General features: G+C 45.7%; 1 protein-coding gene across 5 annotated transcripts; it reads right to left on the bottom strand.

The window, feature by feature from the left end:
• Positions 1-21: 21 nt before the first annotated feature.
• ltbp1 (latent transforming growth factor beta binding protein 1) lies at positions 22-24,332 on the bottom strand. 5 transcript variants are annotated; one of them, XM_037272717.1, is made up of 31 exons: positions 23,588-24,332; positions 22,597-22,667; positions 17,749-18,088; positions 16,103-16,236; positions 14,975-15,142; positions 13,408-13,614; positions 13,055-13,332; positions 12,863-12,965; positions 12,356-12,418; positions 11,678-11,800; positions 10,503-10,676; positions 9,806-9,982; positions 9,413-9,432; positions 8,939-9,041; positions 8,281-8,367; positions 7,675-7,800; positions 7,195-7,320; positions 5,802-5,921; positions 5,156-5,278; positions 4,909-5,034; positions 4,717-4,845; positions 4,406-4,534; positions 3,072-3,209; positions 2,750-2,911; positions 2,500-2,589; positions 2,286-2,414; positions 1,759-1,899; positions 1,501-1,680; positions 1,192-1,344; positions 788-937; positions 22-711 (listed from the first exon to the last, which is right to left on the bottom strand). In XM_037272717.1, exons 1-31 carry the CDS (start codon positions 23,947-23,949, stop codon positions 539-541), a joined length of 4,605 nt encoding a protein of 1,534 aa, XP_037128612.1. In that variant the 5' UTR covers positions 23,950-24,332; the 3' UTR covers positions 22-538. The 5 variants fall into 5 exon arrangements, with proteins under 5 accessions (XP_037128612.1, XP_037128613.1, XP_037128615.1 ...); XM_037272718.1 differs by having other exon boundaries at positions 1,501-1,677; positions 23,588-24,331; XM_037272720.1 differs by lacking the exon at positions 10,503-10,676 and having other exon boundaries at positions 23,588-24,331.
• Positions 24,333-25,621: the final 1,289 nt, after the last annotated feature.

Below are 25,621 nucleotides of genomic sequence, written 5' to 3'. Positions count from 1 at the left end.
ATATAGATAGATATAGATAGATATACTTGCTAGCCAGGTAGTTCGAAACTCTGGTTAATTGTCCATATTGATTGTATGCTCAACATCCGTTTTACGATGGCGGCAGTGTGACCCTTGAAACATTTGGGGTTCAGCTTTCGAGGTACCACGCTGCACTCTTTTCATTTCAAGAACACAAACAAGGCATTGAAAGTGGAATACTTGTAGACATCATAACATACAATCTAGAAGATAATACATTATAGTTCATTTCAACAATATTTCAAAAGATCATAGATATTGCAAATCTATTAAATAGAAGAAATCAGTCTTAATACTCACAGCTGGGGAATGCAGAAAAAGAATGTTGGGATCATTTTCAAGAGTTTTGCACTTGGGGGAATTTTGCTGTCAACCAAAGCGGGGAGATTTCACTAATGTTGCTTGGTGAATGAATCAAAGATTTTCTTTTCAACTGCTCTTCTCAAAATTGCTTCTCATTTGGGTTCGATTGAGCGTCTCTTGTGGCCCAGTCCAGTCAATCCAATCCAATCCACAATCACTGTGTGTGTGCTGAAGTTTGGCGTGTCACTGTCTCCACGCAATAGTTTGCTTTTTCAGAGGGAGTGAATCCCGGAAGGCACGCGCAGCGGTACGAACCCACCGTGTTGATGCATCTGGCATTTTTACACAGCGACATGCGGTCGTTGAGTTCGGAACATTCATTTACATCTGGAGCAGAGAGAGGCACGGCGTCAGCCATGACGTACACATTTCAGCCGAGCCATGTTGCCGGTGCTCGTCTTACCAATGCAGGCCATGCGGGGCAGGTCCAGCGTGTAACCGTCAAAGCATTCGCAGGTGAAACCCTCTTGCACTCGAACGCATCGACCGTTTTCGCAGCCGTTCAGTATGCCGCACTCGTCTGCTCGCAAGCCCTCGAATGCCTTGAATGGATCTGTTGCAAAGGTAAAAAAAAAAAAAGAAAAAAAATGAGCTCGCCCGAAACAACCACTGCATTGCCCATGACTCGTGATCAGTATTATTATTATTATTGGTGGTGGCTGGCTTAAATGATATTCCACTGTGACTGATCAATTATCAAGTTATGTGGCGTACCAGCAGAACTGCAACATTACTCACACAAGATGGCAGCAAAGCACTGAATGACAAATGTAGCAGAAAATTGCTGTTAGAGGCAAAAACACTGACATTCCTCATGGTCGTAAAACGGCAGGGCAGGATTGTCGTCTGGCGATGGTGAATAGTCTGGGCTCACTTCATATTCATGGAGCGGACCAGCGACAAGGGCGTCACGGCCGTAAGGATGCCGCCCGGCCAGGTTACACATGGAGGCGTAATCCGCTAAAACGGCACAAAGAAAAAGCCGACCAAATCAAACCAATTTGTGATTCGTGCGCCCGCATAACCAGATGAAGAACCAGATGCTGCGACAGACTAAAGGTGTCGTCGTGTTCATCGTGTGCCGCGTTGCAGGTTTCTTCGCTTCGCTTCGCGTACCTGTGCTTTTGGGAGGGCACAATGCACAGTCCATTCCCCAGGCCTCTCCAAAGAGACAACAGCACTCGGTAAACGTGGTCTTCCTGTCGTCACCCAGCGGCAGAGTGCACGTCATGGAGTCTGTCACCTTCTGCCAGCAGATACCCTGGAAGTCCATCTGCCCCACCTCGTGTTGCTCTGGCAGGCAGGCAGGCAGGCAGGGATACATGCACACACAATTTCTCCCAAAATATGAAGGTGGGCGAAAGAAAATCTTACCAGCCACATCAGGGACAAAGATGCAGCTGTTACTGTTGGGATCCAACACCATGGGATGATTACAGAAACAAATGTAGGAGCCTTCCGTGTTCAAACACTCTGCTCCAACGCACACTGACTCATCCAGGCACTCATTTATGTCTGCCGGAAAAGAATCAGAGACAAAAGACAACTTGGATTATTTTGGGACCTACGTACCTGCCTGCAGTACAATGAAAAAAGAAAAAAAAGGCTTGAGATTTGAACCCTGAGCTTTGACTGAACTTAGCTCTCTTTATGATAAAGACCACACTCATCTGCAAAGTACAACCTCCAAAACAATCTTTGTGCTGCAGGCAGGCAGGCAGGCAGGCAGGCGGGCAGGCAGGCGGGCGGGCGGGCAGGCAGGCAGGCAGGCAGGCAGGCAGGCAGGCAGGCAGGCAGGCAGGCAGGCAGGCAGGCAGGCAGCCACGCAGGCAGGCTAGCAGGCAGGCAGGCAGGCAGGCAGGCAGGCAGGCAGGCAGGCAGGCAGGCAGGCAAGCACGCACCTCTGCACTCCAGTTTTGCAGGGTCGTAGTCTTGTCCCGTCTTGCAGTAACACTCGTAGCTGCCCACGGTGTCCTGACAGAAGCCTCCTTTACACACCTCCTGGCCGAACAGTGTGCACTCATCTGCATCTGGAAAAAAAGAACAAGTTCAAGGATTCATTTTATCCATTGTAAATTCAGGAGGGGGTTTGATCAAATGTCAGCTATGACTTACTTTTGTAACTCTCGGCTGTTGGGACTTCATAAAGCAAATCTCCACTTGGGATAAATCCTTTTCCAGATGGACACATCTGGTTGAACTGGTCTGAAATGAGCCAGATCCATCCATCCATCCATCCATCCATCCATCCATCCATCCATCCATCCATCCATCCATCCATCCATTATTAGAATTCTTTTCAAATGGGACTATGATGCACCTGGTACTGCCTATTGTTCTGTCATTTGCAGTCCTGAATACGTACCTGTGCCATTGACAGGACAGGGATAAACCTCACAGTTGTCCCCCCAGCCAGCTCCCAGCGTGCAGCAGCACTCTTGCAAGGTGACGTGGCTGGTAAGCACACTCTCGCACAAGTTCTCATCATTCAGATGGAAGTAGCACTCCTTACGCTCTATCGGTGAGACTGAAAGGCAAACAAGTTTTGTAGTTTAGGCAAATGGAACAACAAAGGCATGACCACAACTGGAAGTTCCCCAAAAAATGGTGTGTGCCCCCAAGCTCATCTACATTTCCAATCCAGTACTTGACATGCACAAGCTACAAGCTCGAAATGAGTCAGTCACCTGTGGGAACGGGCTCACATCTGGCGACCATCACATTATACTCTTGGCCGCTGGGACACGCGCAGAGGAAGGAACCGTCAGTGTTTACGCACTGAGCTTCTCCACAGACACTATTCAGCCGCTCGCACTCATTCACATCTGTAGAAGAAGCGTTCAAATAGACAATTGCGTCAATAAATACTTGTGCTGTTGTTGTCCTCCATGTTTGTCACTTCCTAATAGCGGCGTGCCTTTGGTCGACACATGACCTTGACGATAAATAATGCCAGCGTGGCTGAGTACACTGTTGATGATTCACGCCTACCATCCGAGTAATATACGGCGCCAATATTCACCACCTGATTCCAAATTGGATTCCAGCCTCAACAAGCCATCGTGATAACGTGAAAGACACAAACATTTTATGGGCATAAATACTTGCGGCTTGTACTCAACACTTTGGAAATGGCGTCCAAGCAACTACATTTAACCAATCAAGTCCTATAAACATGTCAAGGACGAGGAATGGAAATCGGATGCACTGATGTTATTTTGGACACATTTCAAGAACATGACTTCATCAATATGCAATCGCTGTGTCAAAAGAAGACCGAATGTTGACATTCCATTGGGGACATTTGTCTTGGGTCCGTTTCTTTGGGCTACTTAACAATTGGACACACGTTCTGCAGCCTGTCCTCTTTTCTAACAAAGAAACCTTTCAATTGAGAGAGAGTGTGGCACTCAGGTCGCTGACCTTGATTTGGAGCGCCACAGTTAATCTTCCTGCCTTTTCTTGACAGGTTTATTCTCATGACTGTGCAGACCACGGAACCTCGAATGAAATTGCATGTTGAAGTTGAACGTAGCATATTTGAGAAGGAAATGCTGATGGAGATTTGACGGGCTGCAAAGGGCTAAACCGCACAAAGACCGTGAGAGACTCGAGTGGAGGGAAAATAATCGAAAACAGAAGTGTCAAGGAGGCGCGAGATGGTCAGGAAGGAAGGAAGGAAGGAAGGAAGGAAGGAAGGAAGGAAGGAAGGAAGGAAGGAAAGACGGCGGCTAGTCGAGTCGAGACGAGAAGCATTTTAAAGGATTAGCGGTACACCGCCGGCCGCTGCACGGTTGTGTGCTTGTTTGTAAGTGAATCCATCTGTTGTCGCCGCAGTGCAGTGAAGGCTTGGCACTGCATTGCACTGACCAAGACAGCCGGCTGGACCAAATTTAGGTGCAACCTAGCACGACTGCCAGATGCCAGATCATTTAAAAAGATCAACATTTGGGGCATGTTGCCATACTATTATTGTGCAGGAGCTTATATCGTGTACGTGATTCTAAGATGGGAGACTTACCCACACAGCTTTGGCCATCTTGATTTTCCCGGTAGCCCGGGTCACAGAGGCATCGGAATGAACCCAATCTATTCTCGCAAAAACCATGAGGACTACACAAAGTCTCATTGAGTCCGCACTCATCGATATCTGTTGATTGAAAAACACGAGTTACAATTGATGCCTGTGACAAACTTAAAGCCCCTTTTAGACTTCTTTTCACAGGTGGACTTTAATGAGGTTGGTTGAAATGCTGAATACAATTCCTCAATGTTAAACAGAAAAAAGAAACTTGAATTCGAACAGCTTTGCATCTGCACTTGACACCTTACCGTCACAGGAGGGTGTATCAAGAGGAGCGGTGAATCCACTCCCGCACGCACACACATAAGATCCCTCTGTGTTGAGACATTGGCCGTGGGGCGAGCACAGTTGTGGCTCATCTACACACTCGTCAACATCTGCCAGAAAACAAACATCATGTGTCCACACCTGACACAGTCAGAGAGAGATTGCTAACTAACCTGTGCAGCTGGTGCCGTCCATCTGTCGATACCCTGGCGGACAGGTACATGTGTAGGAGCCCATGTTATTAACGCACTCCCCTATGGACTTGCAGGGCTGGTCGTCTTCTAAACATTCATCCACATCTGCAGCGGCCACAAAGGCGCAAATATTGACTGTGGTTAGGACTTAAGCTCTCTGTTAGTGAGAGATTACATTTTCATGATATGATGTGATCTTGTTTTCACTGCTAGGACTTTACTGTACCGTCACACTGGTCACCAGACAGAGACACCCTGAAGCCCGGCCCGCATTGACAGATAAAGGAGCCGTCGGTGTTCACGCAGTGACCCCTGGTACACACACGTTGATCCTGGCACTCGTCTACATCTGAAAACAACAAACAAAGATATCATGTAACATCAAGCATGCATTTGCAAAATCAGTCACTTTTGAGTTTCTTTGCTCAATTTGCTATAGCCCGGCATAGCATTGAAATACCTTACTGTGAAAAGTGCAACCACCAGTCATAATCAATGAATTCACCTTTGTAGAGGCTGTGCAGTAATCTAGTGAAAAGACATTGTCATCACCCTTACTGGTGCAGTTACTTTTAGCACCACTCCCGCACACCCAATTATGTGCAAACATCTGTGAGCTGTGTCGTTGAGGGCTAGAAATGACTGACACTGTAGCAGCATGGTATATTTCTTTCCTGTCACCGCCTCCACGCAGTGGCTTGGCTTTCCTCGCAGTGTCGAGAAGCCATAACCTCACAGCGCACGCACGCACCCACCCCCTTGGTCACGTAAGCTCAAGCGGAGACCAAAGAAAAACTATTTCAAATGAATGAGATTGTCTTTCAGGTGCATAGGAAGCATAAGAATAAAAATGCGCTCCCGCACTCACTCACCTACACACTGGCCTCCCCGCGCCAAGAAACCAGGAGGGCAAGAGCCGCAGTTGTAAGCCCCGGGGATGTTCATGCAAATGCCAGATGGACACACTGTCTTGTTTGCACACTCATTGATATCTGTCGAAAGCCAAAAGTCCATAACTAATGGCAAGTATCACTTTGACATTATTTTGTGTAGTACAAAACAAAGAGATGATTCTCAAAGTGTAGAATCCCACTCGTATCACACTGAGGCTAACTCTTGTGGCACATTCCAAGTGCAATTCGGTTGCATTTAACTTTGGTATTGATTTATTTAAAGGGACAGTGGAGAATTTTGTGCCATCTAGTGGTGAACTATTAGAATGCGATGATTTGAGTTTGAAGCCAGTGTATTTTGAATTTCTTTAGCAGCCGTGCAAGCAAAATATCATCACAAACGACTTTGAGTATGACCTCACGTGACAAAGCAATTGTGCTGTCGTGTTTGAGCTAGCAACTTTGTGATATTAGCAAAAAGACATTGCAGCATTGGGTACAATGAGGTTTGTACATTGATAGAAGATGTTGAAATAAAACACTGAAAATCAAAACACCATTTGGCTGGAAAACATGTCGACTGACTTGTGAGAGTAAGCCAAAGGAATAAAGCACCATATTTTGACAACCGGTATAGCAAAGTGCTTGCTTCAGGAAAATGTAAGAAGCTGAATTGTTCATTCTGCTCCGAGGTTTTTACGCTGTGAATTGGTCATTCTGCTCAGATCATGAAAAAAATGTTTTCGTGTCATAAATCAATGGATGGCTTGCATCTGTTTAAAGTATAGAAACCAAAACATAGCCTCAAAAAGTTCGAACCGTATCCTTTTCTCACCACTACGGAAGAGGTTTTGGGGTGATGACCATCAGCTAGTTTGCTCTTACAGCTCCAAATCAGTTTCCTCTTTGCGGTTGGGGAATTCTGTGTTGAATCGGCAGGCAAGAAACCACATAATGACTGACTACCTCATATTTATATCAGAGGAAGAGCGAGCGAGCGAGCAGGCAACAGGGAGGTGCACATTTTAGTAACTGTGTGGTCAGCGTGCTTCCATTCAAATTTCCACCGACTTTTAATTCCCTCGCTACTTGAGCGGTCTGTGGAACTTGTTGTGTGTGTGTGAGACCAGTGCTTCAGAAGATGGAGGCTTTGCTGAGTCATCCAAAAGAAGCCAACTTCTCAATTGTCTGTGTCTTGTCTTTGAATTGCAAACATAACCTCGTTCCTATTTTTGCCACGAATCGAAGGCTACATCCAAGAGGTGCCTTTTGAAATGCGCTGGTAAATGTTTTCGGCCAAGCGAAAAGGCGTGTGTCCTCAAAGATATAGTGTGCTTCATAAAAAAGTGGAAGAAAGAGTGCACATACTGACCCACACAAGTGGTTCCCTCTTCATCAACAAAGAATCCTTGTGGACACACACACAGGAAACTACCCTCGGTGTTTTGGCACAGACCACCGGAGCACAAAGATGGCTTCTCCAAACATTCATCCAAATCTGAACAAACAGAATGTGCTTAGAAATCACATGAGGGGAAAAAGAAGAAACGTTTTGAGACGAAAAAAAAGGTCATTCATTTGAGTCTTAATTCATTGCAACGAATTACATTTCACTTGTTTCTCTCGTGATAATATTCACAAGGCACTAAGTCCTAAAACTAAATCTCCTAAATCTCGGGATCCTTATGATGTTTGTGGCCAACTATACGTACTGAACTTCAAAATCGGTCGGGAATGTTATGGTTTGTGCTAGTTGGACTACAATTACGATAGGAAATAGAATGTTGTCCCTCCCTCCCTCCGGATAAAAAGAAAGGCATTTTCTACTTGATGGCCATTTTCTCCTCCTCACCTACGCAGGAGGCGAGTGCACGATTCAAGCGGTAGCCGTCATCGCAATGGCAGGTGTAGCCGTCGGCTGTGTTGTAACAAAGCCCTTGGCCGCAAATATAAGGGTTGATCTGGCACTCGTCCACCTCTGTTACACATGAAAAAGAAAAAGTCATTGCAGCAAATCCTGTCATGAGCTCATCATCCTACATTGCCCATACTCCAACATTGATTTGGGGCATATCGTAGAAGGATAATGAAGAATTGGAAGATGCTAACGACCAGATACGCGACGGGATGAAAGGTTTTTCGTTCGCTTTGTGCTTACAATGAGCGCGAGCTGCAAAGCTGCAAAAAGAAAGACCAGGGCAGGGCCTCGCTCCCTCCAGAGTCATGAGCAGCGCAAGTCATTGTGGGCATGGGTGGCGTTTCCTTTCATTTGGTATTTTTGCAGACGCCCGTAGTTAGAAAAGGGGGGCGCTTATGGAAAGACCAAGGCTTGTTCTATTTCAATTGGGAATGCCCTGGATGGCAAATTCCCAAACAAGCTTGCACGGGCAGGAAAATCAAGGTTGGCTTGTTTTTACAAATATTGAGTCATAAATACACATAAGTGGTGCAGCCATACCTGCAGATATAGTTGGTGCAATGTCTTGGCCTGCATTTGAAGGGAAAATCTCCACTGGAACAGGCGGGGAACTCTGCTCAACAACCTCTGTCCAATTTAGAAGACACAAATGAATGTACACTTGCTGAAAGCAGTCACTTCTGAGTTTGGACACTTTGGCCCCTGCATCAAACTTGAGTCCATTTGATTTCCTGATCCCCAAAGGTCCTTTCAATGGATTGCTTCCATGTTTTGACACAGTATGTGAACATTTGGATTGAATAATTGCGGGAGTGCCTTTGTTTGCATTAAGCAACCTCAAGCAGACATTCCCTGTCGTTGCACTGGATGGTTGGTTTGGAATATTTTGGGACTATCCTTAAAGCAGGGGTGTCCAAACTACGGCCCGCAAGACGTCAACAGAATTTAATATGGGCCGGCCGCGCCACGAGTGTATTGCACTTTCTAATTTTAACACCAGAGTGAGCTACTTACTGTTCTACTACTACTACTGTTGATCAATATACCCCAAGATGGCGCAAGCAAAGAAGCCAAAGTCAGCATCACTGCTCCCACTGAGTGCAACGGCGTTCTCCATTTAGGTGAGTACCGCACATAATATAGACACATTTCAAAAGTACATATCGATTTCCATTTGTGTATAAGGTTAGACAGACACCTGGGTAAGCTGCATTCATCTTGACAGTGGATACACCTGGAGATAGTTGGGGTAGAACGGAATCACTGACTGGCCTATTACTAACCGCAGGTCCTACCAGCTCCTTCAACGACAAAACACAGAACAATCCCAAAAAAAGATAAGGTGGGCAGATTTTTCAATCCAGCATTTCAGCTTCCACCAGAAGCGCATCAAGCTTTCGCCATGCAAGATGCATGCCCTTCCTTAAGAAGATGAGCAATAACCAAGCGACTGCTCCTCAGTCACTGAGCAAGAATGAGCGTTTCAGCAAGGAGCCTGCTGGCTTGCACACATTCCAATACATATAGTGGAACCCATGAGGTGACTTATTGCCATGAATGGTGCTCAACTGAAGAAAAGCTTTGTTCAATTTGGTATCCGACTCCATGCAAAGGCTCCAGTGCGGCGGCGGCAGCAGCTTTTGCGCATGCCAGCTGTCTCATTGCAACCTACCTGATCTGGGGCAGTGGTTGCTAGCAACCGCAAAATACAAAAAAGAGAACGTGTTAAATAGATGCAATTTGTATCCCTGTCTTGGAATAGCAAATTGCATTTTCATAAATCACGAGGCCCGTGGGACAATTTTCTTCCGGGAAGGCAAGTCATGCCAAGTGTCCTCAAAGTGACAAAAAGGATGTGGACTCCGAAGAACTAAAGGATGCCTTCAAACCTTAATTAGCCATCCAATGATGTCAAGGTGAGTGGGCCAAAAATGCTTCTGCACTAGCTGTCAAAGTCCCAGCTGAATTGGTCGCCAGCCAATGCATTGCAGGGCACTTGATACGAATCTCCAAATGTACTTTTTGTTTGCAATACAGATGATGATATCTGATACGATAGACTCACCTGGTAGAATCGCTCTCTCTGGCTTCCCAAAAGCCATTACGGGTTTTTCTGGTGTTGGCAAGGGATGGGGGGTGAGCGCATCACTGGCTGTCTGCTGGACTGTAACGGGTTGTTTGACGGGCGGATTTGGGAGAACAGTGTAGCCCATGCCGCCAGGGCAAATTTCTTTAAACAGAGCTGTACAGGAAAACAACAACAGCAGCAGCGGCGGCAGCAGCAAATATTTACCATAGACATGATCATATTTGCACAATTGCATGAAATATGTTTTGAATGGTACTTCAAATGACAGAATGAATGGTTCCCATTGTGTTGACATCTTTGATATCATTTCTAAACAAACCGTTTGAAATAACGCAGTATGTTTCAATCGGACAGTCGCTTGTGGAAAAGGGAAATGGAGGGTCAGTGGCAAAAGTATACAACTAATGTACAGCGAAAGCGTTTGGTAGTCGACACGAAAAAGCAACTACTAAGCCAAGCTGTGAAACGGGGGTGGGGGGGCGAAAAAGCATGCAGCTTCCCAAATGTTTACACTTGATCAGTGGGCAGGCCTGGCTACAGCATTTGGATGGATACAAGAAGGCAAAAAACAACAACAACAACTGCCCATTACGGCAGCCTTGTGGTGGTCGAAATGGCTTTGCCACAAGTGACAATTGAGCCTTTTGGGTCATGAACTGGGGGGGGGGCTTACCTGTTCCCGGAGGAGGACATTTGTCACAATGCGGTCCCCAGGCTTTGCCCACACTGCAGCAACAGAGCTGTTTGCTCAGCTGAGCCGACACCGGGTGCAAACACTGCCTCCCTGAGCTCACCAAACGGAAGCAAGCCCCCTTCTCCTCTTGGACGGCGGCGGCAGCTATGTTGGCCGAGGAGGTACGTGTGCAGGAGGGCGGGCGGACAAAGAGGAGCAGAGCAGATGCCATGGAGTCGAGCGGGAAGAAATGACAAAGAGAAGAAGCAAACAAGTCCCCTTCACCAACAAATACACATATGAAACTCGATCGCGTCATTGTCGTAAAACGGCAGAGCGCAATAGGAAAAGGCAATATTTTGCGGCCCGTAAACACGTTCAAAGACAAAAGAGCACGCCGTAGGAAAGACACCAAGAAACATCAACGTGCATTACAGCCAAGCGCTGATGGAGATGAAGGCATGGCATGCAGTGGGCTTTAGTTTGGCCTTTCCAAGTCAAACGCTGCAATGAAACATCTCCACATACCAATGACAGCTGGAATTGTTCAAAGTGGAACAGAGAAAATATTTTTCTCCAAGGGGATTTAAAAAGGCTTTTAAAGGCCAGTATTAGATAGTGACGTGGGCCGGATAGATCCTTTGTTCACCCTCACGGGAAAATCCCTCGCGACGAAATAAAACACTGGGCTAAAAGATCCGTTTGGTGGAAAAAACTAAATAAATAAATCGCTTCATTGCAGCCAGATACGTACCTTTCGCCAAAATGCCTTCGTTCTTGGCCCGTACGCTGCGCTCGCTACGCTACGTATACAGACAGCACCCCTTTCCGCGCTAATGATCACTGCACATGTAATGTCAGTCCAAAGCTAGCATCAAGCACGCACGCACGCACGCACGCAATCAACCACTGAAAACTGCTTTGGTGTTCGTTCCATCAAAGTCACAAAGGCCAATGCAGAGGCATGTAGAGTCTGCCTGCAGTGCATGCTTCAGGGAGGAAAAAACAGTCCACGATCCATGCACTCAATTCATATGCATTGCATCAAGCATGTTAAAAGCATGGCTTTTTCTTGATCGCGTGGAAATAGATTTGAAGACAGCCATCTTTTTATTCCAGATTTACACTTTTGATTCATGTCGCATCTTCCTGTAGTTTGTAACTAGCATACTTACATATGCATGTGGTGAGCATGGGGTCAGGGATGTAGCCAGGTTTACACGTGCATCTATAGCTGCCCACAGTGTTCAAACAATTTCCATTAGGACACACCCCTTGCAGCTGGCACTCATCAAAATCTGGACAACAAAATATGGATCCATTTTCAAATGCAAACAACAGCAACAAATACTGTCCAATATTGGTGATTTATGCAAGTCACAGGTAGGAGACATTGTGGCCTCGTTGTGGTGAGCAGTTCAGATTCGAATGATCATATATTTCCATAAAATTGAACTATGATTTTAGATTACACGTACACAATTGTTTCACTTTCTCGTCTGTGAATACTCATTCACAGATTACAGCTCTCAATATATTTACTCTGTATTATTTAATGGAATGTATAGTGTTTAAGATATGTTTAAAATAGGCTCAAAGCCTCATCGAAAATAGATGTTTGGATCCAGAGGTCGCGCGTCGGCGGCTCGAACTGTCCATCGATAAAATGGCAATGAGTCAAAAGAGACAGTAGCACCCTCTATTGGGTCTCTGGAGAAAAGTATGGTTGAAAATACTCTTTGAATTGTTTTTTACATTTCATCCTTTTTGTTTCGATCAAGTCATTTGATTATGAAGGAAGTGAGGACAATGAATAAATAATTGAAATGAAGAAATATGCTGCAAGCTCTTACCTTGGCAATGAGTGCTGTTGATTTTCTTGTAACCCTGAGGGCAGTCTATCAGAGGAATAGCAGCTGAGTCAAAAAATGGGAAAACGTAAGTTCGATTATTCCCAAAAAATCATAAAAGCAAAGGGTCAGCTACATTGACTGTTGGCTAAGCTCCTAAAGCGATTGATCCCTGCCATCGGTGACCACATTTTGGAGCGCGAGTGTCCCACGATATTTAGAGCGTCAAGTTCAAAGAAGGCTTTCCTTGGAGAAATGACATTTCCCGAGCCTCTTCCATAAGGAGGGAGCGGGATTCAAAAAATGTTTGTGTGTAAAGACAACACATACAAGTCATCCGCACTGATTCCATATCACAGAGCATCACTTTGGTTTACTCAGTGATGTGCCTGATCCTGAAACGCTTTCTTTCTTTCTTTCTTTCTTTCTTTCTTTCTTTCTTTCTTTCTTTCTTTCTTTCTTTCTTTCTTTCTTTCTTTCTTTCTTTCTTTCTTTCATGGCTGCACTTACATGGTTTCTTTGGACACTTCTGGCATTTATGGAAACCCCACGATGTTCCCACGGTGCCACAGCACTGCTCCTGTTTCGTCAGCCCTGGGAGAGCTTTCCCACACTGGAAGCATATATCCAGACAGAAGAGAAGGTCTGCCTTGAATGGCCATTTTGAGCAAATCTCTCCTATTTGATGGACTGACAGCTTACCTGACTCCCAACAGTTTCTTGGAAGCAGCGGCCCAACGTATTCTTGGAGGAGACAGGTTGGTACTGAGTCGTCTGGTCCCCGTGCTGGCCCGGGTAGATAATGTTGTAGCCGTGGTGCTGGACCTTCTGGTGGCTTTGGGTGTGATGGAAAGTGTAGCTGGAGGATGAAGACGATCCCGACTGGGGACCTCGCTCGTCCAGCTGAGATACCTGGTGGACCTCCACGGATGCCTCGGGAGGATGTTTAATGTGGATGTTGACAACGTTGGGACTGAAAACTGATCAAGAGGCTCCAATTCATCACCATACCAGCGATGGATGGGCTGATGACATTAAGTTTATGGTTGACTCACCCGTATTTTGCCCATTGCTGTAGGTCAGAGGCAACGTGTGTGTGGAATGGACCTGAGTTTGAGTGGAGCTGCCTGATGTGTGCTGGGGCTGATGCTGTCCACTTTGAAGTGGAATCTGGCAGAACTTTCCAGTGAAGTTTGGAGGACATTGACATTTGTCTCTGGCACTGCACTTGCCGCCGTTAATACAAGGCAAATGACACACCACTGAGGGAGAGGAAAGCACAAGCATAAACATGTTTGCCTTCAAGTACTGTTACATTCTCTCCTCTTCTTTTAGCCAAGGCACCGACTCAGGAATTAGGGTTGGGAATCCTTTTTTAGTATTCATGTTTTTCTACTTCTCAAATACAAAACAGCTTAAGCTCTGCACATTTTGCTATTTCAATATACACTCTCATTTTTGCCATGTGTGTGTTTGTTCACTGCATCATTAGTGCGACATCAAAGCAAATTTCCATTTGCCCATTTTCGGGGCTTAGCGTTAAAACAGATTGCTATTCATATAAACAATGTCAGAGAAGCTGGAAACATGTCAGAGAAATGCTAAGATGGCTTTCCCAGACTCTCGAGCAGGCCACATATAGCGATCGGCAAAATCATAATCAATCACAGATTGCTCATCGTGGTCGTGGGTCATTTTCGACTCTCACCACATGCTTAGATGACAATCGGCTAAATCTCTTCATACATTGGCCTATTTTTGTTTGGTCTTATCTTCCATTGTTTCTCTGAAACATCTATCACCAACATGATCTCACTGGGCTGATATTTGGAGTTTGGAAATGGCCTCAACGGATCCCATTGTAGCATAAATCATCTCTCTTGACCTCTCTCATCATGTGAGCGGGATAAACAAGAAAGGAAGGAGTTATTTATTGTCTCTTGACTCTTTGTAAGCGGCCTTGACCAAATAAGCTTTCATCTTCCCAGTCCCATCCATCCGTAGCTCAGATGTGCACACGCGCACACATACTACATAAGGAAGAAAGGGAAGCAAGGCAGAAGGAATGAAGCAAGCCCAGACAAGTGCAGCAGACGAATGGCGACTCACTCCACGCCGGCAGCCAAATATGCAAAGCATAACATTTGAAAAAGTTCATGAGGATCACAGCAACAATGATCTCACAGCTTTTCATTGCCAACGTGGGCTTGGAATGTGAAGATAGATAGATAGATAGATAGATAGATAGATAGATAGATAGATAGATAGATAGATAGATAGATAGATAGATAGATAGATAGATAGATAGATAGATAGATAGATAGATAGATAGATAGATAGATAGATAGATAGATAGATAGATAGATAGATAGATAGATAGATAGATAGATAGATAGATAGATAGCTAGATGGATAGATGGATAGATGGATAGATGGATAGATGGATATGGATAGATGGATAGATAGATGGATGGATAGATGGATGGATAGATGGATGGATATCATTCATTGTAAATAATCATTTCAGACACGATTTTTGCCGGTCTCTCGGAATGTCGCCAATACTGTTACTGGCAGAAAGTGTATTTGTAGCTCCCAGTTTGAGGCCTGGTAATGACTTACCTATCCTGAAGTTGGGTGCCGTCAGAGTATCAGTGGCATGGCCATTTTCGCTGATGATTGTTGTGGTGTTTCCCTGCTGGCAGTTGTTGTGACATCTCCCTCCCACACAGGTCAATTTGCAGATAGTGGGAGTGAACACCACTTTGATCCTCCCTGTGTGGTTGCCCACTGGCAAAAAGAGGAAGAGCCATTGTGTTGCTTTGAGTCACAGAAATGCAAAGCCCCCTCCCTCATGAAATCCCGGCATTCAAATAAGTGGAACGTATCATTACATGAGGTGTCAGCTCCTTTTTCTTATCGCTTGAGTGTTTCAGGTTAACCGACAAATGGAAGATTCAAATCAACAGCGTCTTTTTCAATTTCTGTAATTATCGGTCCTGAAGCACTTGCTGAAAATATCTTATTAGAGCTGAAATAACTTGGATATGCACTAAGTACATCATGAAGATTGAAGTGCTGTCCTTCCAAGAGTGACTGACAAATACTGTAAGCAAAACATCTCTCGGATGAACTCGACTGAACTAGTGTATGCTTTTACCATTTGCCATTTTCTGGACTCAGTCTTGGAACAATTCCTTGACACACTCGCACTACATGGTTCAAGTAATAATGTCCAAAGCAGTGGGAAAAGGCACGAGGCAACTTCCTGTTGAGTCGCTGAGCAACCTTATGTAAGAGCACTGTCATTCCTGAGCCGTCCGTCCGTCCGTCCCTCCCAGCGTCCGACCGACCGACCGACCGACCCCGTGACATTCAGCGCAGTGTGCACCTACCTTAAGCGCGTGCGGCACGCTACATAACACTATTGTCTCTTCCTGAGTCACTGGCGGCCAACACTGACACAGAGCCCGATTCTTTGCGGTCCCTGGCCTCCAACGGTCACGGGAAGGATGGCCGCCAGCACTCTTGGAATGGCTCAGTGCTGATGCCTATGCTATACGAGGAAGCATTTTCTTGCAGAAACAGGAAAGTGGCAGAGCGCTACAATGCATCCATCATGATTGACAGTGATTTCCCTGAAGGGAAAGCGTTTCACCCAGCTGTAAACTTATCCCGCACCTTGTAAAACATCACCCAGCAGGAGAACATCATCTCCTCTAAAAAAAAGAAAAGCAGCCAAAGACTCACCGTGTGCCCCTGATAGAGGGATGGGCCTTTCAACTTGAGGATGGAAGTGTGTCTGTGTGTGGGTGCTGTGTGTATGGTAATATTTGGGCTTTATGACATATTGCTGGCCTGGGTGCATGGGCATAGAGCGGATTCTGAGAAGAGAAGAAAAGAAAACATTAGATACCAGTTGACATGTCTGATGGACCGACCATTTCATGTCTAAAGAGAAAACAACTGAGTACTTCAGCCCTTAAAGGTTGTTTGATTTCCATTGACAATATGTGAGAGATTTGACAAAAATCCCAGCTGTGCTGCTCCTTCAGTTTGTTTTGAAACAATTGAGGTGTGTATTTTGTTCATGATCTGATTCGTTTCACATTGTTTCGGAGAAGTCATTCCCTGCAAGCGCTCATGCTGTAACCTCTGCAGAGTGTTACCGATCAAATGACGACATTATTTATGCGAAATCGGAGTTGACGCTGTAACCCCTTTCTTTTTTGTCATTTCAACAGCAATTAACAAGCTTTGCGCATCATTGCTTCTTCCCAGTCACTCTCAACTTTACGGCCACGGAATTTGGGAGGGCGGAGTTGCAATTTGAAAAAGTCATTTATGCCGACACCAGCTGAGCATCATTCGTTACGACGCGGCCGTCGGAAAGGGTTTCTTTTTGATGACGGAATATATTTTTGGTCAAATGATGAGTGTGGCGTACCGGGATTATTTTGCATAGACAGTGAAACAAATGACTCAACTGCGATGAATAAAGTGAAACCATTCTCCTACGATGAGTCACAGACGACATCGCCAAGATTAGAAGTGAGAAGATAAAGCCAGCACTAATGTTCTCCGTCAATGCTGCTATTGTGACAGCAAACGCACCGACATATAAACGGCGGCAGCCTCGGTCGGGCTGGCTAGCTATAGATGCGCTGGTAGGACCGGAATGCGACGAGATGTTCTTCGCCACCCACCGCTGCAGTCCACCCTATAAATCACCGACGACAGGTTCATTCTCTCGTAATGGCCGACCGACCACGGAAAGGGTCAAACGCTGCTGCCGAAAGGCTCCAATGCTGCAGCTGAAGCGGATCAGCCTCAAAGCGGACTGCCACTCCACTCTAATGGTACGTATTTCCCAAAGGGGAAACAAAACCTGATTCAAATCCTCTCCAAAGCAGACTCAGTGATGTTTTGGCGCCAGACTAGCGCACAAAGTCAGGCATGCTAGGATTAGTTTGCTAGTCAAAGACTGGAGAGCCCTGATCTCAACGCCATCAAACAGAAGAGAGATGGCGAGCCAGGCCCTCACGTGCACCATCACTTACGTCTGACCTCACAAATGTCCTTCTGGATGAAAGGACAGAAATGTCCAAATTCGGGCCCCTGTCCAGCCGGTCTCCCCGCTGCAGCACATCGGATTCGAATGATCAGGATGGTTATGGCGCTTCTTCAGAGTTTGCAGATGAGCTGATCATTTGAATCAGGCATGTTGCAGCAGGGGGACGTGGAAAACAGGCAGGACAGCCACCCGAGAGCTCAAATCTGGACACGCCAGGATAAAAGAGGTCACGCACACTGAAACCAAAATTTCGAATCGAAGAAAAACAACAAGATGATTTACAGGCATTTGGCCTATTAAAGGTGTATGTTTATTGACTTACTGTTGCTGGATGTGTTGTTGGATATAATGCGGCGGCCTCACAAACTGTGGGGACGGCTTGACTGTCAATTTCATCTGGGCAATGTTGTTTGCTTGAGGTGCGTTAGGAGGCACTTGCGCTTGCTGAGGTATGGGCCACTGTGCTCCTGCGTTGGGATCATTGCTCGCTCCTTTCCCAGGCTGGCTGTGGCTGAGACTGTGGCTGGAGCTGGAGCTGAGGCTGTGGGGGTGTGTGGGCACAGTCTTCTGCTCACATGCCTTGCCGCTTGAGCCAGGCTTGCAGACACACAGCTGAGGCCTGAGGCACATTCCTCCGTTCTGGCACTGGGGGATGCAGTTAGCTGGAATACAAAATCCAGACAGATCAGAAGAGAAAAGCAAGGACGGACAGACAGACAGACAGACGGACGGCGATAAGGACACAGATGTGGTGTGATTCATTATTAAACGTCATTAGATTGGAAAAAAAAACAAAAATATTCGAAAGCTACTGCTGCCCACAAAACTGTTGGCAAAGTTGTAAAATTGCAATCCAGAGAAAACGTAGTTCGCATTTGATCCATGCTCCCTCGAAATCTTTGCGCAGTATTTTTGACTTGCCATTTTCTTTAAGAGAACACTTTGAGCCTCCGTAAAATTGGGTTGAAAACTTTGAGAGATTGCATTTTAAGATAAAAGCGATTCGGAATTTGTTTCATCCACTCAATGGACATTCAAAAGGAACTCACTTTTTACCCTGCACATCGTAAGCACACAAAATAGGATTCATGGCAACCATCATGATCATCATTACACCTCTTATAAGATGAGTAAGAATGATCAAATTGGGGATATTGTTTCTTTCTCGACTGTATGTCATTTACGTATATGACGGTTGGTTCGATTTTGCCATTGTGTGAAATACAGCTTTGTCCTTAAATGTGCCTGGGCTTCATTCCGGCCCTAAAAGCTCTGGCGTCATGTTCTTTTTAATTGCGATTGCGCTATTAAGCCATGCCCACGGGGCGGGCAGCCAACCACCGCAAACAGGACAGAGGAGCCGCTAATGACGTGATCTTTTCTATGCCATGCTTTTCAGAGATGTCTTGTAAACAAGGTGAGTAGCTTTCAAAGCATGCTGGTGACAAGTACTAGTAAAAGAGCGCGGATAATGAGCGGCAATCAGACATTTAATGATACTGACGAGATGTTGTCTAAGTCGGAAGCCTCATAAAAGAGTCAAGTCGAGAGTTTAGGGGTGAAGCAAGGATATTCATTTCAGAACAGAAAGAGATGCTCGTAAATGATTCTTTGAACCGTCCTTCACGGTGATTTGAATATGACTTTTCATTCATCTTTGGATATTTTCCCACAAAGCATTCAGTCTCAGGTTTTGAACTGCAGTCGCTGGCAAGCTGGATACCATTAGATGATGGCTATCCAAGTCAGCAATAGAAAAAGAACGTATGAAGGAACAGATGAGTGGATTTCTTACTTCCTTTGTTTGACTTTATTTGTGCAAATCTGGCACCCCGCTGAAAACAAAATGTTCCATCTCGGGGGTATCCCGCAAATTGCCAGCTCGTGTTTCTGAAATCAAAACAATATACCAGACTGGTGGGGTACCATCAAATGAGAATTGGCTGCCAGATCAACTGGACTTTTGACATCCCATGGCCGCCGCATTGTACTGTAGCTGCTACTCCCAAGAGGCAGAGGCTTTTGACTCTGTGTGGATTCTTGTCTGGACTTGCAATATCAACAAATCGGGCTCCAAATGCCACCATGTGGCCTTGTGCTATACATTCTGATACATGACTGCTTTTCAAGGACGGATCACATTATATACTACTACATACTCAAGAGATGTTGTTATTATTCTCCTGTTCTCATCCAATTGTTTTTACAATGTCTAAACCATTCACAGGTTGATTAGTATAAAGTGGAATTTGCAATGATTTTTTTTGCAAATAGTGTTCATCACAAGATCCTTTTCTTAAAAAAACCCAGCTCGTGTATATTGCGTTGAAATGCCTCCATGAAAGCTCGCAAACATTGAGCCAGTGAAGATACACAAGTCATTTTCAAAGAGCATGACTGCCCAATCTAATGATGACGTCACTGCTGTCTTCCTTCCCTCCCTCCCTCCCACTGGGAGGTGAATTATATGAGTGGTTTGAAAAAGAGCAAAGTTTCCACTCGTGCTAACTTTTTTGGTTTTCTTTTCAGACAAGCGTAAATAGTTTTCATTTCCCTCGCCCACCTCTGGCCTGGAGCTGCTGCCATCTGTTCGGCAAGCGAGCGAGCGAGCGAGCGAGCAAGCTAAGAGTTTTGTTCCGCGACAATGACGTTGATGGAAGAAGTCGTGTAATCTCCTTGTTAGGCAGGAAGAGGAAAGAGATCAGTCATGGTGATGTTCTCACCCTTTTGATCACACGATGCCGTGTTTGGCATGTGCTGCGCCTCCCCTCCCCTCCCCTCCCTCCCCTGAGTCAGCCAGCCAGGCAGCTCTCACTAAGGGGGTCTGAAAAAAATAACAGGCTTGTCTGAATGAGTGAGTCAGTGTGTGGTTGTGCTCTGTGGAAGAGAAGCAGCAACATTGGGATAGAATGATTTTCTTTGTGTCACCTTGTTGTCATGCCGTAAAATTCCAAAGTGGCATTATGAGCAACTGCAACGGCTTCTTTTGACCATGGACATAAAGTACCTTCACAGAATCCCGGTCATGCTGCAAGGATATGACTTAGCTCTGTATAAACCATATCGAATTCAACTTCCATTTTCTTACAACTAGCCCTTGTATGAGGGATTGGAATGAATAAAAAAAAGAAGAAGCCAAAATTGCAAAAGAGCCACAGTTATTCTTCAACGTCTACTGTCCAGAGGTGTTATGAGATACTCTGACATTTTCAGTGACATCATGACGCTTTTATGGAAGTGGACATTTCTTGCTGGGTGGGCTCTGTCTAATATGTACTGTATTATATCCACGCATGCCCTTGTTTTAGTTTTTGAAAATCTCATGTGAATGATTGCTTAAGCTGGAGGCTGCTTTTATGGTTGTGCTTGTTTTTTGATTGCATTGTTTCATTGCCGTTCTTGTCAATCATGATTTGTCCCTCATTGTTTCCCTCTCAAGGCATGTGTGACTGACTGTCCTTCTAGCCAAGTCTGCTACTTTGCTTGATAATCCTTTTGCAGATGTCTTCTATTCAAAGGACAGCGTGTCGGATTTAGTGCCAACTGGTGGCGAAGCGATAGAATGCAATGACCTGGGTTGAAAGTGTCTGGGAGAAACAAGCCTGCCGCCAAATACTTCAGCAGACGTGCAGGCAAAATGTCATCGCAAACCACTTTTAGTATTCCCTCAAGTGACCAAGTAAGTGCATTGCCGATATAAAATGTACACTGCATATGTATAAAATGTACGTTGATAGTCGTTTTTTTTTTTTTTTAGATTTTATTGAGTGGTTTTTGCATTTTTATGAACGGATACCGAAAATGATGTGGATTCTTTTTGTTAACATACGTACTACATAACATACACGGCAAATACCTTGTCTGGATGAACGCGCAAAAATGGATCAAACTATGAAATGGAATGATCTGCCGGGGAACCTTTTTCTGCATTCCCTTGTATCAAAACTCATTAAAAGGCGACGCAGAGTCAACGAGAGCTGTATTCCGAGGATGGACACGATTTTTTTCATAGCTGCACACAGCTCTACGAAGTCTGCCTGTGCTGCTCAGGTAATTCTATAATGAGCTCCAATAGGTCTGGCCCTCTTGGAAAAGTGGAAAAAGTACTTCAGTAAGCATTTTGCCAGGTGTTCTAACGGTCAACCCCCGCGACTCAAAATCCGACTGAATTTGCACTCGGTCACAAATGTTTGAATGCAACTGGGGAGCTCGCACAGCATGTACGTTGGTCCACACGGTAACATACGTAGCAGATCTTTTTTGTGGTCATTTCTTGTCAATAGAAATAGATGCAACACAAAGTGAAGTGCACGCCGCTGTAACTCTGCGACAAAACAAATCACCAAAACGGACAGTAAGATGTTAGTGCCACGCAAACGTTTCACATCACTGCAGGGGAATTGATCAGTGTGTATCAATGTAGGAATTGATTTAGTGGGGGCAATATAAGCTGGTTGGGTTGGCTGTCCAATTATTTGTCCCATTTGGATGTTGAAATGCTCTCTTCCAGTACCAATGTTGTCGTACAGTTGCAGAGGCCAATCTGTCCATTTGTCAAAGTGACTTGACATTCATTGCCATTTTGTCACAGTGAACGAAGCCAAGTCACATGAGTCAAATGAACAATCATTTGTACCGTCTCGCTGGATCAGGCAGCTTTTAGACAGCACGTCTTCTCGATGCCGTGCATAGCGACTGTATACAGTACATGTCTGAAATGGAAATGTCTGGCGGCATGTTTAAGGTGCAGTATGACATTGACGAATGTCCCCTACTGGTCATTGTCCAGATGTTTGCGTCGTGCTTCCTGTGCCTGTGTAAACAAGGAGGGCCTTGAAGTGCTCAGCTCAGCTGATTGTAGTTCCCTCCCCAAATCAACAATGAATCACTCACACTGGACGTGCAACAGTTGATTTATGATTGTGCCCTACTCTGTTTACAGCCATGCGACTGATGATGTCATGATGAGCCAAGCCTGCTGTCTCTGCCGCCAACTACTCGAGTCCATTAGCCTGTCTGCACGTCTGTCTGTCTGTCTGTCTGTCTCCACTGCCAAAGACCTTACGACAACTTGTTTCAACTGGACGTTTTTGGAATCATTGATCAATTGCATCATCGTGCCCATCCCTAATCTCGACTGCTTCGGCGAGGAATGTTTGACGTTACTTACGCTTTGTGCAGCGCTGGGATCCTTGAGCTTTACTCCATCCATGACAGCACTGGCCTCCGCATATGTTCACTCTGCAAATAGAAAACAGAACAGCACAGGCAACTATGTCAATTTCAAATGTTGCTGGGCCTTGATTGACAGGTTGTAACTTTAGGAGACAGATACTATGGATGATATTGTGGCGCAATATCAACCAGAGGCACTCTCGATGGATAGTACATAGTAAGCCTGCTTTGTGTGTGTGTGTGTGTGTGTGTGTGTGTGTGTGTGTGTGTGTGTGTGTGTGTGTGTGTGCGTGTGCTTGAATGAAAATATGGCAGCCCTTTTGTTTCATTACTACAGCGTGGCCCATCAAAGGTCCAAACAAATCAAGATACAAACCATTTCTGGTTGACTTCCAATCTCATCATAAATCCAGATGCCTTTTGGCTCAGTTAGATTTTCTTGACAACAATGTGTTTTATCACACGTTTCACATTTCTTCAAATTGCTTTTTGTTATTTTTGTCCCATAAAAGTCATGAAAACAGTTGGGTCAGAGAAAAAAAAACAAAGATTGATGAATTATGACAACTATTTTGCAAACCCCAAATATGTTTTGTACAAAAATGGTAGCCACAATGACTTTCGACGCGAGCGTTTTTAGAGTGAAGTGAATGTCTGCAACAATTGACTTTCATCCACATCAGGATCGGAACACAAGTCCGCGTTTACTGCCAAAGTGTGGACTCAGTGAGTGCGGCTGGTTGTTCGGCGTGCCCGAAAAAAAAAACCAAGTTGGGAACCACCCAATTAATTCAACACAAGCAACGCGCATTTAGGGTCAAAAATGCTTTTCTTAGTCAAATACATCTGGTTTCAATTGTCATTTGCATGTACATATTTGATTTTCTGCATCATACAACTATTCAAGTCATGAGAAGAAACGCCTTCCTTCTCCAAAGGAAGGGAGCCTGCCTGGCGAAGAGCGAGAGCGAGAGCGTGCGCCTTACCCAGACTGCTTGAGAAGCTCCGGAGCGCTGTGCCGCCGCTGGGCTGTCGAGGCTTGGTTCCCCATCCGGCGGTTCCGGACCTGGCCGCCCAATTTGGCGCTGAGTTGGACGTTGTAAGAGTGCGGAAGCCCCGACGCGCCGCCGTGACGCGTTGAAATGGAACTGACTCGCATGGCATCCCCTCGGTTAGCCCCCGCTGAGCCCGGCCCGGGACCCGGCCCGGGACCTGGACCCGGCCCGGGTTGGAGCACGTACAGCTTCCTGACGCCGCTCTGGTTGTGCGGCAGCGCTGCCGCAGCTGACAAGCAGAATGGTGCGAGAAGGAAAGCAAACAAAAGCAAGAGGCCCCTACTCCAAAACATGCCCGCGTCGTTCGTTCGTTCGTTCGAAATCCAAAGTTTCAAAAAGTTTGGAGCGCCGGAAAAGAGGAATTCTCGATGAAAACACACGCCAGTGAGCTTGAGGAGATTCTTCAAGTCCTCGAACTCCGTAAAAGAAGAAAAAATAAAACCGATATAGCTTGCACAATGTCAACTTCACTCAAATAATGTTAGCACCGAGTAGTACAAATAAAAGTGCCTGCTGTCCCCGCGTGTGGAGGTTCTCCTTCGGCTGCTTGTGGCCACTACGTCCGAGGAGCTCCACAAGTCCAGAAAAGTTTCTTGATGGAGGAGAAGGCTCCCAGCCCAGCAGCAGCAGCAGCAGCGGCAGCAGCAGAGGCAGCAGGGGCAGCCTGCCTCCAGAAGTGACGTCACAAGGGGGTAGTCTGCTCGCTCACACACCGCAACGCACATGAGGAGGAGCTGGGACTTCCGAGGAGGAGCTGGGACTACCGAGGGGGAGCTGGGACTACCGAGGGGGAGCTGGGACTTCCGAGGGGGAGCTGGGACTTCCGAGGGGGTCGCACGCACGCACGCACGCACGCACGCACGCACCCTGACACCTTTGTGCTCAACAAACATTCCCATGCGGCAATTGTGTCCGACTTCTACTTGTCAGTGGCCACACAGCCTTAGCTATTGAATGAATCAGATGCATCATTGTTTTGCCAACAAGAACTCACTTTGTGTGACGCATCAGCCCAAAGAAAATAATGACACCAGGGGAACTTTTCCTCAGGTACGTGGGAAGTATCCTGATGCCTACTAAAAAGTAAAAATAGGTTTCGGACATACAGTACAGGTTATACAAATGGAAAAAGTACAGAGAGTAAAGCAATTAGTGCTGATATAGTGAGGAGAACGTATTGACATCTCTGCCGTCTAGCAATTCTTTTGGAAAACAAGTGACAAATCTAGAAAAGGATTTCAAAGCTTGGTCTTGAGAGCTTGGAATCATATGATTAGATTGGTTGAAACAATGACACTCATCTGCTTGTGCAATGGAAAAGCAGACATTTTCAATGTTATGTTCACTGGGAAATCTTTGATTCTAGTGAGATCAGCTCTTCATCAATTGTTCCATTGAATCATTCCATTTCCATGCTTTCTTTATTAGTTTCTTGGCTGTAGACTCAGGGTCGCACTGCACCAATCCATCCCACTTTGAGTGAGCCTTTTCTGTTTGCATTTGCAGTGCTTCAACCCTGCTAGCACCATGCCTTGGATTGCGTTGCGCTCATTTGCTTTTGCATACTTTTCTCCTCCCAGATCAAAGTTAGCCTTGGTTTTGAAATAGCTCGTCACTAAGCCACTGCATGAGATCATTCTATAGAATGTATCTTTGAGTTGCGCCATCTGCTTCGATGCCCAATGTTTGGAACGTGACGTCGAAAATGTCCTTTCTCCATGTGAGCAAATAAGAACAAACACAAGTCCACTGACGTGTATCGAGACGGGTGCACAAAATGCACAAAGGCCATTCGAGAGAGAAGACCTCACTGTTCCAAAGTCACGGCGTGGGAGAGTCCTGTGAAGGAGAGATTCCAGAGGAGATTGAAAATATCGAAAAGCCCTTAGCAAAAGGCCCGGCCGCTCGCACGAGCCAGAAACATGAGCAAACGGAGACGTCTTGGCGCAAGGAAGCCCTGGAGGC

This window comes from Syngnathus acus, chromosome 15 (assembly GCF_901709675.1).
Source record: "Syngnathus acus chromosome 15, fSynAcu1.2, whole genome shotgun sequence".
NCBI classification, from domain to species: domain Eukaryota; kingdom Metazoa; phylum Chordata; class Actinopteri; order Syngnathiformes; family Syngnathidae; genus Syngnathus; species Syngnathus acus.
This window is presented reverse-complemented; position numbering and strand designations above follow the sequence as displayed.